General features: G+C 45.0%; 1 protein-coding gene across 2 annotated transcripts; it reads left to right on the top strand.

Moving 5' to 3' along the window:
- Positions 1-573: 573 nt before the first annotated feature.
- Positions 574-14,738, top strand: LOC119393387 (coatomer subunit delta). Of its 2 annotated transcripts, none has more exons than XM_037660360.2 (12): positions 574-681; positions 792-899; positions 1,425-1,464; positions 2,218-2,408; positions 3,847-4,059; positions 5,936-6,245; positions 7,248-7,329; positions 7,964-8,129; positions 10,333-10,480; positions 10,996-11,107; positions 12,946-13,153; positions 14,471-14,738. In XM_037660360.2, the coding sequence occupies exons 2-12, from the start codon at positions 897-899 to the stop codon at positions 14,558-14,560; spliced, it is 1,563 nt and encodes a 520-aa protein (XP_037516288.1). In that variant the 5' UTR covers positions 574-681; positions 792-896; the 3' UTR covers positions 14,561-14,738. The 2 variants fall into 2 exon arrangements, with proteins under 2 accessions (XP_037516288.1, XP_037516289.1); XM_037660361.2 differs by having other exon boundaries at positions 632-681; positions 12,949-13,153.
- The last annotated feature ends 375 nt before the right edge of the window (positions 14,739-15,113 follow it).

Below are 15,113 nucleotides of genomic sequence, written 5' to 3'. Positions count from 1 at the left end.
ACCTACCGTTACGCCGCCTCTGCCGCCGTATATTTTGAAATGAAGATAATGATGTCGATAGGCTGCTGACAATTACGAGTCAGCTGGAGCAAAAACTATTACAAAAGATTGATGCCGCGGTACCTGTCAAGGCAAGGCCACTTGGTATAAATAGCAATTTGTTTTATTGAAGTGTAGCATTATACAAAGATGTAGCCTTCGGTTATTTGAAGAATATTTTGAATTCATAATTGGCTCCGACGAGGGCGCCCCTACAAGAAAGTGCAATAGAGCGAATGGCGGCGCCCATGCGACCCTAACACAGAAGTTAGTAGATCCACTCCCGGTGTTCGAAGCCGGAACGCGCCGCGGTTGATTTTTTCGCCCTCTACGGCGATCGCTGGAACTTGAGACTTTCCGGGGCCTGGTACAGCGAAGTTTAAATCAACCGCGCTTTTACCTGTTCATTTGTGCAAACTGGTTCGTTCATTGATAGTTAAGGCGCACATAAAAACACACATTAAATAAATACATTTTTAGAAAGCGACTTAAATTTATAAAAATGAGCGTGTAAAGCGCACAAAGCACGATAATAAACGAAACTTTCGTCTAGCAACGTTCAGCCGTGGCCTTCATTTCCGGTTCCGGAACCAATCGCTCGCTCTGCAAACGTGTAATATTTGGGGCTGGCTGCTAATGCAGGTGATGTTTCTTTGCCAACATGCTTGTAGTGAGAACCTCACGGCTCGTGAAATGAAGCAGGTCGTGTCATAGCGGTTCTGTACATTGTTTGTTCGCTTTCATCTACGCAGCGTATCGCCAGACAGAAGCTTTGAAGTAGACATCCTTCGAAGCTCGCAGGAAAGGGGCCGGTGTCAGTGATTCTCTACGAAGCACCGACAGAAAAATCGCTCAAAATGGTAAGTTATTGTTCGTGTGTACTTACTATAGTGGCCTAGTGTCGTGAATATCAGAGTTCGGTAGTTGATGTCAGATGTACTGATCGGTACCAAGGGTGCGTGCCGAGTTTCGAGTTGCGTGCAGTTGCGGGTACATCACTTTCTGATCGAGTGCGCGTTTAATTTATAGGCTTTAAACTGAAATCGCTACTGGTTCTTGCCTTATTCGAATAGTATCCATCCATACTGACACTTTAAGACATGCTTTGCGACCGAAGCCGCAAGCCAGCACCAACTGTCACCAATACAAGCTGTACTGAATAAGGGAAAGTAAGTGCAGAAGCCGGATGATGATTTCAGGGTCTGAATGTTGCGATGTGCTCACACGAAAAGTTTAAAATGCGCCCACTTGACGCTTCCAAAGATGTAGCGCCGCACTTTCAATTGGCATACTTGACAGCAGTACACGAAAATGAGCGTACAGGCAGCGCCCTTTTAGACTATATTTTAATGAGCGTATTTCTTAGTTGTCATTTGCATTTTCAGGTACTCCTGGCGGCCGCCGTAATGACTAAATCCGGGAAGGGTAAGGTTTCCTTGTTATTATATTTATTGATCTACACGTTGCAGTGTATGTCAGCTAACATCTCTGCTTGTTCCGAACAGTGAGCTTAAACTCGAAACTTGCGATGTGTTCAAGTGCGTTAAACCTGACCGTTTTGTGTTGCCCACGCTGTAGGGATACTAAAGTTAAGTCGTGTTTAGTATATGTCGTGCCTCATTTGCACGTATAACATTAAGCACCTGCTCCGATAAAGATGTTTCATGACACAGGGTTCCCGTGTTTCTTAAGAGGTTTCGAATCTCTTCATACTCTTGGTCCCACATTGTCTGTGGACATCAGAAACTTGCGAATGCGTCGCACATTAGTAGGGTTTGATGTAATTGTTCTTCCTGTCTCCTCTCCTGCATACTGATTCGTGTTCCCTGGTGGAGAGCAACTCGCACTGTGATTCATAAATGTGCAGTGCAGTGTACACAATGCCAGTGTGCCTCCTTATAGCCCCTTTCTCCCACAGATCTTTTTTTACAGTGGTAACTGCTATGCATTCTTTAAGCCCGTGACGTTTGTGCAGGCCACATCATACAGATAGCTATCTTCGTTGCATGGGGTACCCGCTTCGAGATATTCAAGATGTTTTTTTTTTTCAACACTCGCAACGCTCATGTAAGACTGACAGCAGAGACAAAAGAATTCAGTGCAAGGGTACTTCTTTTAACACAGTGTCGCTGTTACCCCCTACTAATCTGGTTGTGCCGTCACTGTCCTTTCTTGCAGTCATTGTGTCCCGGCAGTTTGTGGAGATGAGTCGTGCCCGAGTGGAGGGCCTTCTTCTGGCATTCCCGAAGCTGCTTGGTGCTGGCCGGCAGCACACCTTTGTGGAGACCGAGAGCGTGCGATACGTGTACCAGCCGCACGACAAGCTCTATGTGCTGCTGTTGACCACGCGTGCCAGCAACATCCTTGAGGTGACAGTGCCGTGGAATTTTCATGGCTGACCTTTCTTTCTTTGCTACCCTCTCGAAACAGTTGTGCTCTTTGGGACATCATACTGTCAAACAACAGCAGTCATCATCTGGCTCGCTTGCGTTTCCTCGCACTAATGCTGCGTACCCAGACATTTCAAGTCATGACTGGAATGTGCGCTATCAGCGCAGCATAGCATTCTCGTTAGGGAAGTATCAAGTGCCAAGTTTTCAAGGAAGGGAATGCAAGCAAGCCACATGATTATTTTTATGTGTTATGAAGATCCCAGAGATGATGTTACTGTATTTTGAATGTATGTTATCCAGCAATTAGTGATCATTGATGGATGAGACAGTACAAATGCTTGAACGTGGAAATATTTCATGTGTAAATATTTGTGTGGGTTACTGCTTTGCTAGATTACTTTTGGTGAACGAGCAAAATCCTTGTTGTGCACTGTTTTGCACTGATTTAGCCTACCCTTTCTATACACATGCAGAAAATGGCAGTGACCTTGTGGTTTTGCGTTGGTAAAGCATGGCACACTTAGTGCTTTGAGTAAAAAAAACTTGTTGCTATGGCAATATGTAATTATGGGTGATGACACAGATTTGTTAGTACACATTACAATGTTAATTTCTATGCAAGCTTTTGCCTGTAGACATTGGGATCCTTACTGCAATTTTTGGACAGAGATATGCACTTTCGTTGTCTGGAGACATCGATAGAGACTAAATATAAATGTTCATTAGATTAACTGCGCCGAGTAGCTTGCAAGGCCCAGATTTTATGCGTAATAAATACACAAACATGATCATTTCACTTTTTAAAATGAATAGCATTGTTTGCCTCTATCACCCATTTTAGTGGCTGGTGTACAGTGGTGTTGAGTTATGGTGTATAGAAACGAAAAGAACATTAGGAAAAATGGGGCCTATACACTTGCATTTAACACAGGTCAGACTGACAGTTATTATGCATTATAGTATTTTTGGTGACCATGTTGTGTTGTTGGACCACGATGGATACGCGACTGGCCCAGTCGAGAGCAGAAGCGGAACTGTTTATTCTCCAGATGCAGATTAAGGAAGTGTACCGTAGTGGCACTAGTTGCTGTCCTTTAGTTCAAGGGTAACGCATAGATGGCAGCATTAGAGCAAGAGCTGGAATATTGCACGCATATGTGACAACCAGTTATCAGTCTAATTTATTGTTTCACTTTAGTGTCCCATTAAGTATGTCTTTAAAGTTGTCAAATGGTAAACGAAAGAAATGTGAGCACACATAAGACGAGTTCAAGCTTATAGTCTTAGCCTTCTTCCTATAAACCGTATTCCGGCTCGTTAAGAGTTTTCCTGGACATTTATCTCTGATCAGTAAAAGAAATAACTCCTGCTTGACGTTGTGACCATTGCTATTGCTATCTCGTTGTGGTGATAGGACCTGGAGACCCTTCGACTGTTCTCGCGTGTGCTGCCTGAGTACTGCCGCGGCCTGGATGAGCAAGAGGTGGCGGATCAGGCATTCAACCTCATCTTTGCGTTTGACGAGATTGTGGCCCTGGGCTACCGGGAGAGCGTCAACCTGGCTCAGATCCGAACCTTTGTTGAAATGGACTCTCACGAGGAGAAGGTCTACCAGGCTGTCCGACAGGTGGGTGAAGTGTTCCACTCATCAGGAGATATGAGGTTTAAAGGCGTCATGAGCCACTTCTCCAAGTAATCATCGAATTACCTCAGTATCGCAGTTTATTGCCTTGCGAATCGATTGCCACAAAAATTTCTTGAATCTGTCAAGAACGAGCGGAGTTACAAAAGGTTTGTCGCGCACTTAAAGGGGCCCTGCAACGTTTTTGCATCTGTCTTCTATGGCTCTGAAGTGTGTGTAGTGTTGAATACTGAGGTGAGCGCAAGAAGAATGATCAAAATTGGTGCATGGGAACTGATGTTATTAGTCTTCAAAGTCCAAAATCCGAGCAGACGACGAGAAAAGCTTTTCCTTTCACATTTCACTCTGCCGCTGACGTCAGCGGCTGGTTCCAATCTCCGCACGCCTCTTATAGAGACATACCGGAAGTCTCGCCTCACTGTGGCCATCGCGCAGCACACCTAGCGGCGTTTTGCTATTGTTTTCAGGGTTTGATATTTAAAAACACGAATCCTTTGCTATCTGATGAAGTATAAAGAGTGTTTTTATAAGCTTTAGCACACAATTGTGTGGCTTAGCTGGGACCATATGAAGATTACATGCAACTTGTCGTGTTAATCCAGTCAAAACGCCCGGCCATTATCGTCACTGCCACGTGATCAAACGAGACTTCCAACCACAAAAATGCCCGTTTTGTGTTGCTGTAGTCCGAAACGAAACGGGTTTCTCCATCGAAATAAACTTATAACGACCTTGCTTTCGGCTTTGCCACTTAGGTAGCGGGATCGGTGCATTCCACAATACCAGAAGAAGCGAAGAAAATGACACGCTTAATTTGCATCGCAGGGTCCCTTTAAGCGTTTTTTTTCTCTTCTCTCATCACGATGAGCACCCTAGAAGCTACACTGGGAGGTGTGGCATGGGGGAAAGAAATTACATCAGCACGCATTATGGTCTTGAGTGTACGTGATGAAACGTGATCGATCTCCACCATTGTGATTCCTATGCGGGAGCATGACTCACTGTGTAATGTTTGCAGTCTGTAGAGCGCAGCGCCGCCACGTGCAAGAAGCGCATCTGATCCAAACACCGCGCTTGATTTTACACCAGATATTGGCCAATAGCATGCTGCCCGCTGTTCGATGTCAAACAGCGGGCACTGGCAGCTTTGAAGCAAGTGAGGATGGGCCTCTGTATGAAAAGAGGACGCCTGAAAATGGCAACCTTGCACTCTGCTTGTAAGCTCTCCTTGCTGCGCAAGACTGCGAGGTTTGGCTGAGATGTTCATAGCAGTGTCTGCTATCTGCAGGATGTGTTTTCTCAGCAAGCCTGAGAGGTGTTTCATGACCCCTTTAACATGAACCAACCAAAATTTTTACTCCTCTCTAATGCACCCGAAATCCAGGCATACCTGCCCACTCTTCTCATTAGCAGCATGTAATTTGTGCGAAGAGATATTTAATTGTATGTGGTGATAAAATGTATTAAAAAAGTGAGATAGAAATGTATTTTGAAGCTCAACTGGCCTCCAACAAATGGATGTACTCTCACATTCCTTGCAATGCATTCTTGGTATTGGTGTGTCTGGTATTTGAATGAACAGACGATGGGGCAACTTTTTACATTGCTAAGGCTATATAGATGCGACATACAGATCTAAAGTGCTTTATTACTGCATGCAGCATGAGCAGGCAAGTTGTAACGAGGGAGCGTTATATTTGTGCTTGCACCAGTAGGGAAAAGCTCTGTAGCAAAGTTTCTATGGGAAACAAACGAAAGTCATGTTTGTTGTAATATAACCAACTTGCTGCTTTGCAAAAGCAGTAGTGCTAATCGAATTCCTGCTCTCAGAGCTGTACATGTCACGCGTCATTTTGTGCAGACACAAGAGCGTGAGGCCAAGTTGAAGATGAAAGAGAAGGCCAAGGAACTGCAGCGGGCGCGGCAGGAGGCACGCAAGGGAGGTGGCGCGCGGCCCGGTGGCTTTGGGACTGGCTTTGGTTCGGGCTCAGGCTTCACGCCCACAGCCGTGTCTCCGGACTCGCTCAGCGAGCCGGCATCGCCCAAACCATCCACCTACCTGCCACCCAGTCGCCCTTCGGGTGGCAGTGGGCCCAATAAAGCACTCAAACTGGGAAGCAAGCATCGTGAATGGGACACTTTTGCAGATCAGCTCAAGCAGGAGGGTGAAAGTGAGTGGACATTAGAATACCTCGACGGCCCCCATCATGAAACGTTACATGAGGGGCAGGCATGTGAAGCGCGAAATTGAGCACAGTGCTACAAGGATGACTGAGCGTGCTTGATCTGTAACATTGGGCTGCTGAGTTCGAGGTCACTTGTTTCACTTTGCCCCGGCAGCCCATTTCAGTCGGGGTGAAATGCCAAAACACTTGTGTACTTATATTGGTGCACGTTGAAATTAAGTGGTTGAAGTTTATCCAGAGCCCCCAGTACAGCTTGCCTCATAATCGGATTGTTGTTTGGCACATACGTTAATACCATGAACGATTATCTTAATTTTACCCATTCATTCAATGGCACACCTGTAGTGCGTACTGAATCGCTAATCAGTCTGGTTGGCTGTTTTGAAAGCTGTGTTGGTCTTGTGCAGTTTGGAGAAAATAATTATTATAGAAAGAGCACTTCAGGGCTGTGGCTAGCTTGTCAAATTTTGCATGTTGAGTAAGCTTTTTGTCACATGTTGGCGCAAAGTTCAACAATAGGCAACAGTGTGTGCCGAGTTCCCCACTAAACATTTTGGTTCAGTAATTTTTGTGCTCCACGTAAACTCGGAGACAATGTGGCCTCTTGTGAGTAAAGTTTGATCTTTCCTATCAATTGCTTATGTTGGTTCGTGTGCAAGGTACTTGTAGCTTTTGCAAAGTTGAATGAATGTTATAAGATTGCGCAGCCTCTTGTGTCAAAAGATTTAATACATGTGGCTGTAGGTATGGTGTCCTGGTCCATTTCTGGCAGGCACAGCACAACTGCTTGTTACCATAGTCATTCATGACTAGGCTGCACATTTAGAAGCCACAATTATTTTGTCAGTACATATTAAATTGTAACCTGATATCTGTGCACTCTGCCTAGCCCCTGACTTCATCTCGGTGTTCTGTGGGCAACAGCTGTGTGAGTTCCTGTGTCTTGGTGCTTGTTTTTCCTGAATCCTTGACGTTTTCTTGTGACAGCTATCTCAAGCCAAACGTCTGCAAAATCCCAGTCCTCTTCGGCAGCCGCCCGAAACATTCCACAGCCGGCTAATGTTGAAGCGTAAGCACTCAACAATTTCTTGTGCATAGAAACATTCCTTACTGTCCCATTTTTCAAGAGTGACATCTTGCACTATGTATCTGCATGGCCTTCCTTCACATTGAAATCAGCTGGTCCAGAACTTGTCTGATGTTGTGGAAATAACTTGCGTGAAATCCTTAGGAAACCTCAGCATATTCTCTCTAGGCATATGTTTGTGTTGCATTGCCCATCGAGTACATCTCTGTTCACTACTGAAACACAGGAGTCATGGATATCCCATTGTTCTTTTCACTGATCTGTCAAATTAACAAAACATCTGACATGCTTTGTTTTCCTTATAGTATCGCTTTCAAAGAAGTCGCCAAGGCATACTTAGCTTAGCGTACCGAAAGGAAGCTTGAAAAAGATTATTTGTGTGCTGACTCTTATCTTAATCAGGAAAATGTTCAAAAGGGCATAAATTCCACAGTCCATCTTGGTTCAGTTAAATCACTGGCAAGACGAACCCTGATGACTGCCACGATTATCTTTTTTCAGAGCACGATGCAAGAGCTTTGCCGTTCTTTTTGCTCTGCTTACAGCAGTGCAAATGCAGTTTCACAGGTGTTGCCGAGTCAGGCAACAAGTGCATATCGTTGCCTTGCTCATGCAGGGTCAGCCTCAACATAGAAGAAAAGGTGACGCTGACGGCGCTGCGTGATGGTGGCCTACAAAATCTGGAAGTGCATGGGTTGGTAACACTTCGCATCACAGATGAGCAGTTTGGACGCATCAAACTCATCTTTGAGAACCATGATGACAAGGGCGTCCAGATACAGGTAACGATGGGCCCTCTGTAAAAGAGCACTAGATTCATGGTGTTCGAAATTAGTATGCTACATACTGTAGACTCTCAGTTAAATGGATCCTTAACCCCTTCAGGGTTTTCGCCGTACATGTACGGCAGAAGCTTCCTGGTACCAAAGGGTTTTCGTCGTACATGTACGGCATAGCGTTTATTTTTAAAACGCGCGCCTTTTTCGATCATTTCTCTTGTTTGGCCTGTGCTTCAACACTTCGGGAATATGTGGAATTTTTTTCATGCGCCGATGTCTCTCCGTTGTATTTTTTTTTCGCTTCCCAAAACGGCGCGCCGCCTATCGCTTGCCCATCCGAGCGCGTTCGCGGTGCAGCTGGTTTAAAGTGCGCGCCTTTTTCGATGATTTCTCTTGCTTGGCATGTGCTGCCACGCTTCGGGAATACGTGGAATTTTTTTCATGCGCCGATGTCTCTCCGTTGTTGCTTTTTTATGCTTCGCAAAATGGCGCGCCGCGCGCCGGCTATCGCTTGCGCAACCGAGAGCGCCCGCGGCGCGGTTTGGTTTCAAACGCGCGCCTTCTCCCTTTTCTCTTGCTTGGAATGTGCTGCCACGCTTCGGGAATTCGTGTAATTTTTTTAATGCGCCAATGTCTCTCCGTCTTTTTTTGTTTCTTTCCAAAGAGGCGCGGCGGCTTGTAGTCTCGCATCAGAACGCGCGCACGCGGTCCGGCTCGTTTCGGTTTCGTCCTTCGGGTGGTTTTCGCTTCTTGCGCCCGCAGAGCGGATGGCTGTTTGGTTTCTAATCTCTCAAAGGGTGACCGCTTGTTACTCTCTCATTTATTGCACCCCGGCGCGCGATTACATCTGTTTCCGCGCGGCGCTAAATTACACAAACGACGCCGCCGTGATTGCGTTTCCTGTTTTGGGTTCTCGGAAAAACTAACTACGTCTTGTTGGCGATAAGACGAAGTATTACTGCAGCTTTTTCACTCGTTTTGCTTTCCGGACGGGCGCAGAACCATAGAGTTTTCTTCCGTGCGCTCACTAACGCAGTTCGCTCACGCTATGGAAGCGCGCGTCGGTTGCGCTGCTGCCGGTGAGTCGAGCAGCGATTCTTCCGATGCGGACTATTCCCCAATTGCCGATCAGAATCTGATTCATTGGATTTCAGTTCGTCAGACGAGGAGTTTTGACGAGTTCAGACTCCGATGACGATCAAGGAGCGACATCTGAAACGCGTGCGCGGGGAGCCATGCTTCAAAGACTATCACACGCTGAAAAGTTTTTAGTGTTTGAGCACGAGCGTTTTTAACCGGAAACGTAGTCTGGTACGCTTATTTTTGTATATTTGTGAGCTATGTTTAATACAATGCATAATTTTTATTCATAAAAAACTGTGAAGCTTCTTTTTTTTTAGGATTCTGCTTGATTTTACTACGAATAAACCATATGTATGTAGCAATAAAACTGATTTTTTTGTCACTTTACGGTCACGAAAAAAAATTTTAGACAATTTTTTTCTTAAATAGAATCGTCTGAAGAATTCATTTCAGCAGTTAAAAAATTACACATTTTTGGACTGGATTTCGCGAAAAAATTCGACCCTCAAAGGGTTAAATGATCAGGACAATATGTTGCCTTTAAGAGGGATTTCGTTTGCAGAGAGATGAACAGGGGTGCAGAGTACAAGTGTAAAGCAGGCAGTTGTTCTGTTTTAGCAGCAATTTTGTTTGATTTCTATTTACTGAGAGTCTACTATAGCACTCAGACTAAGAAAATACGTGTCTGAGGAGTGGAGAGGATTTTCCGGGCATTACTTATTGTCTGTCTCCAAGGTCTTATCACTATCAACTACCAAGAGCACGTGATTATCAGGTTTGTATATGTCATTCAAGATCTTATATTAATTGTCGAGCGGACCATGGCTTGTATTCCAACTCTGGGGGCTGGGATATAGACACCACTTAGTCTCAGTTTTTGTTTCGTACATGATTCCGGCATGCATTTTTTTATTGTACTAATTATTTTTCTTTCAGAAAGAGTGGGTATTAGAATCAAGTTGATACTTACTGTTTTAGACCATAGGGTTATAGAGGGCAGCTGCAGCAGTGAACATAGCTTTGCTGCTACAGCAAGATTGTATAACGTAGTAGTTGTGGTGCTTTCCATCAACCGACACTGTCAGCTAGAGTGCTTAACTGCCAACTTGTCTCTTTTCCTCAGACACACCCAAACATTGACAAGGAATTGTTCAAGAGCTCGCAGCAAGTGGGCCTCAAGAACCCGGCCAAGCCGTTTCCCGTCAACTCTGACGTGGGCGTGCTCAAGTGGCGCTTCCAGACCCAGGATGAGAAGATGGTGCCACTATCCAGTGCGTGCCGTTTGTGTTTTTCAATGTGAATCTTTCTTCACCACTTTCCTCCTCTTGGCGGGTGCTAGCTGACATGCTGTCATGATGCTGTCAGAGTTTACAGTGCACGCCTGGCTTGTGCGTGGACTAGGAGCATAGCCAGAAATTTTTTTCGGGGGTTCAACCACCCTTTACATATGTTTATGCATGCGTTTGTATGTGTCCGTGTATGTATATCCACACACTAAAATGCCAATGCTATGAACGTAGACTGAATGTACCGTGGTCGCTGCATTGCACCTTGCATGTCAATATAACACCATTCAGTAATCAAGCACACCGCTACCCAATGCTGTTGCTTTCATTGTAAAACAGCCAATCTACTTTCTTTTTCCAAGTGTTCTAGGTTTCATTAACATGTTCAGCACTGTTAACGAATTGAGATTTCAGTCCACTGGTTACTTTGCTGTTACCAAACACAGTCTTGATTTGTATTTCACTTCCAAGTTTATCTTTCGAACAATTCATTTGTGCAGTCAACTGCTGGGTGTCCGAAGCTGGTGGCAACAACTGCGATGTGAACATCGAGTACGAGCTGGAGCAGGAGCAATTGGAGTTGAACAACGTGGTCATCAGCATTCCACTCAGGTAAGCAGCCTGTTTAAAAAAGCATTGTCAATTCCACTTAGGTAAGTAGCCTCTTTAAAAATGCATTGTTAATAGGTGTGACGTAGTCTTTTACCCAGAACCTTCAAAATCTTCAAGCCACTTTCATCTTGATTCAGTGTACCATGACTTTCAAGAATTTATTCAGTAGAGTGGCATCAAAAAACCACCAGTTTAGTATAATACGTAGTCTAAGTTCTTGTCATCACTGATAACGACGTTGGTAATGCGACTTGTAGTTTGCATGCGTCGATTCACATAACGATTCACGCAGTGCATTGGATTTGCCTGTTTTTTTTTTTTTTTTTTTTTGCTTTTGTTCCCTTCATGAATGAGTAAAGCCTACAGCACTCGAGTAGATCCAAACACTACCCAACAAGCACTACCGTTAACTCGTCATCTCCCAAATTATCTTTGAGAAAAGCTTTCTTAGATTACTGATTTTTCATTGGTTCTCTGTGGAATCAGCAAAGTAAACACAACAAATGCGTTCAAAATAGTGTTGTTTATTGGAGAACATGAAACGATACTCAAGTGCAAAAGAAAGTTGGCTTCCCTGCATGGCTTGCAGTCATTCTTCCTTGTAGTATGCAGTGGGAACTTGTATTACGGTATTGCAGCATCATCTGTGCATGAAAAATGGAACTACGATCGGATACAGCTTAAGAAGTCCGGAGGTGCGCCGCCCAGATGACCGAAGCGCGGCAGCCGATCGCCTCCGCGACCAAAGAAATGGTCCCGCTCATTCACACGGCAACGTTCTCCGAAGGCGGTGTCACCGGCCGTCTGACTCGTGACGTCAGTCTGGAGCGCATTGATGCTGGCTTGTGTGCAGCCACCATTGAGGAGAAAATGCCGTCGACTTTTAAAGTTGCATTCACTATAGACGCATGTACTTACTTGCCAAGATCATCTTTGGTAAGAGAAATTGAAATGTGTAGATGTACAGTCACAGTCAAAATTTTGGAGACCACGGGAGCGTGTGATAAACAACACCGAGGCGCCTTTTTATGGCTGCTTGTGAAGCTCGAGAGCGCGCTTTGTGCACGTGTGTCCTTTTGTACCATGCCAGCCTGCTCGGTACGCGCTGCACTCTGCTGCTTGTTCCCCAACGCTTCGCAGCATGGAATACGCGCTTTGTGTCAGTTTTTCTCCAGCCGACATATGTGATAAGATTCTCCTGCAGCTTTCACTCGCTGAGCTAATGCATGCTGCAATTTCTTGTGTTGCGTGGCGCAAGTATCCTGCGCCCATTCATGTGTGCTATGAAAGGAGAAACTTGGCGTCAACCGGCTTGTGGCACGAAGCTTTAAGAAAATGCACATGTATTTCAAGAAAAGAAAAGCTTGCAAGCTGCCGAAAAATAACTCCTCGGCCCCGCACCATGACGAAGTTTTCCTTCAGGCAAATCGCTCGGTGCTTCCGCAGCGACTGCAGAAGTGACACCTTGCACTTTCTGTGGTTTTCCGGTGTGCGCGCACTTGAACCAAGCAAACGAGCGGGCTGGCATGGTAAAAAAGTGTGCGCATGCGTTCTTGAGCTTTGCAAGCATCCGTGAGAAGGCGCCACGGTGTTGTATGCCACGCGTTCCCGTGGTCTCCAAAATTTTGACCGCGACTGTACCGAGCTCGTCTATAGGATGAAAGGGTTAAAAGGGACAGTAAAGAGAACAAAATGATTTCCAAGTCTAAACTGATCTATCGCTTCGCTGTAATGTCCATTTAAAGGGTGGGTTTTTCTTTCAAACAGCGATGTTGTCAGAAGCTCGCATGGTAGGTCATGAGGTCTAAAGATGTGCTTCGTTTCGGCAACCCTTGCAGCAGCCACGGGAGTGGATCAGTAGTGGTGAACGAGTGCGACGGCGACTACCACCACGACAGCAGACGAGGCGTGCTGGAGTGGCAGCTGCCGTTGATCGATGCCTCCAACAAGTCGGGCAGCATGGAGTTCTCTGCACCTGGCCGCCCCAATGACTTCTACCCAGTTCAAGTCCAGTTTGTTTCCAAGACGCTCTACTGTGACATGCGGGTGCGTAGTTTTAACAGCAGAGCTGGTAAAGGCTGAGGTAAATGCCTGGGGATCCATTGACTGCATTTTCTAGCCCTGCTGCGAGAGCAAAGCCTGACGAGAGGCATGGGTAAAGCTAAGTGGGTGACAGGGAAGCCTTGTGTAGCGAGTTGAACCTCGAAGAGAAAGGGTAGCGATCTGGAGAGGGTGAAGCTGGGTAAAGAAGAGGAGAGCAAGGGCAGAGTTATGGCGGGAGCAAAGCAGGTGGTGTGAAAAAGAGGACCGCCTGATAACTATCCTGGAAAAGCCGAGGGTCTCGCATTCGTTCTAGAGTGTTCACCTTTCATCGCCTCACAGTCATTCTGGAATGTTCGGCAATGGCGAAGTTAAAACAGATGCCACCAGCTGCGCTGTTTAATCGACCTTCGTGATGCTAAGTGCTTCTTTTCTCGCATAACCTGCCATGGTAGGCGTTGTAATCACTCAATTATAAGTTTTGGGGTATGCGAATGTTTAAAATTTTCAACCAAAGCATCTAATAATGTCCGGTTTTTTTCGGTCCTCAATTAACATGGTGCTTAGTTACTGTTAATATTACTTTTCAAATACTTTTTGAGTGTTTCAGAATGTCATCTGTGTGCAGTTAAACATAAAATTGGAGCAGAAATGCAGTAATATTGAGTCTATGACCATTTCTGATTACCCTGGCAAAAGAGACAGCGTTGCGAATTCAGTGTCAAATTAAAAAAACAATGCAGGCTACATTTCTGCCTGTACATCTTAGCATCAGAGCAGAAGGGTCGGAAATTCAATGGGAAGGTCATTTGATTGCGAAAAAATGTAGTCGTGCTTTCTTATGCATTTATAATGTAAGCGTATGAGTTTTTCATAGGTTTGCATGCTTCAATGTTTAAACATGGCAATATGTACTTTTCTCAGCTTTTGTGTGTCAATGCAAGGCAATGTCGCATTGCAAGGATGTTTTTCAGACATTTCTGTTACATGGGCTTTGAGCAGTTTTAGCTGTCGACGTAGACTGTTTACAATGATGGCCACAGTTGAAACACACCCTCAGTTATGACATCATAGTACTATAGCAAAGATGGGGATTCGTGGTTTGAAAAGGCAGGCCTACTAAACAGACATTATTTTGCTCTGCGAGAAGCAAGAGACACTTTAGCCTGGAAAATAAGGTAATTGTTTTTCACTTCCACTGGCATCCATGTTTTGTATGCCTGCCTTTTCAAACGGTGATTTCCTGCAACGAAACATTCACTGTACGAGACAAGAGCATAGCTTGCACTTGACCTGCACTTGTATGCTTTTCTCTCTGCGCAGGTCGTGAACGTGGTGTCTGTGGACGACGAATCGCCTGTGAAGCACTCGCTCAACACGTACCTCATAGTGGACAAGTACGAAGTCATATAAGGGACCTACAAATCACCATGAGGCAATGTTTGAGGAGAAACAAAGGAGCAGGACGTTTGCTGCAGGTTGAAGAGTATCAGCAACATTTACAAGAGGGCCACTGCATTTTTTTTTGCCTGGGTTATTTTGTTTGCTTCATCTACCCAACATGTTAGTTAATGTGGCAAAAGGAATTAAAGAAAACTTTATTTTGAGCCTTCAGAGAGAGTGCCTTTTCTATGTGTGTGACACTTCGATGTGGACACTGCTGATTCTATGAATGTAGTGATCTCTTAAATTTAACAGAAACTGGTTTTCTTTTTGATACTTTCAGTGCCCAAAGGCATTATGGAAAGCAGCTGTGATAGTATGCACGCAGTTGCTACACACTAGGCAGTTCGTCAAGGCAGTTGCTGCCTTGACGAAGACAAATCCACTTGTTGAAATGCTGGCACCAGTGACATTCCCTGTACAATGATATTCATCACTGCTATACACAGTAAGTCACAATACAATTCAAATGCAGAAATATTGAGAATTGTAACGAAAGAGGTGGGAGAGTGGTTATATCATT

This window comes from Rhipicephalus sanguineus, chromosome 5 (genome assembly GCF_013339695.2).
Source record: "Rhipicephalus sanguineus isolate Rsan-2018 chromosome 5, BIME_Rsan_1.4, whole genome shotgun sequence".
NCBI lineage: Eukaryota > Metazoa > Arthropoda > Arachnida > Ixodida > Ixodidae > Rhipicephalus > Rhipicephalus sanguineus.
This window is presented reverse-complemented; position numbering and strand designations above follow the sequence as displayed.

Coding starts and splice junctions, on each gene's coding strand:
- LOC119393387 (XM_037660360.2), top strand. Junction 2,409..3,846: donor GTGCCAGCAACATCCTTGAG/GTGACAGTGCCG, acceptor TTGTGGTGATAG/GACCTGGAGACCCTTCGACT. Junction 10,481..10,995: donor GAAGATGGTGCCACTATCCA/GTGCGTGCCGTT, acceptor TCATTTGTGCAG/TCAACTGCTGGGTGTCCGAA.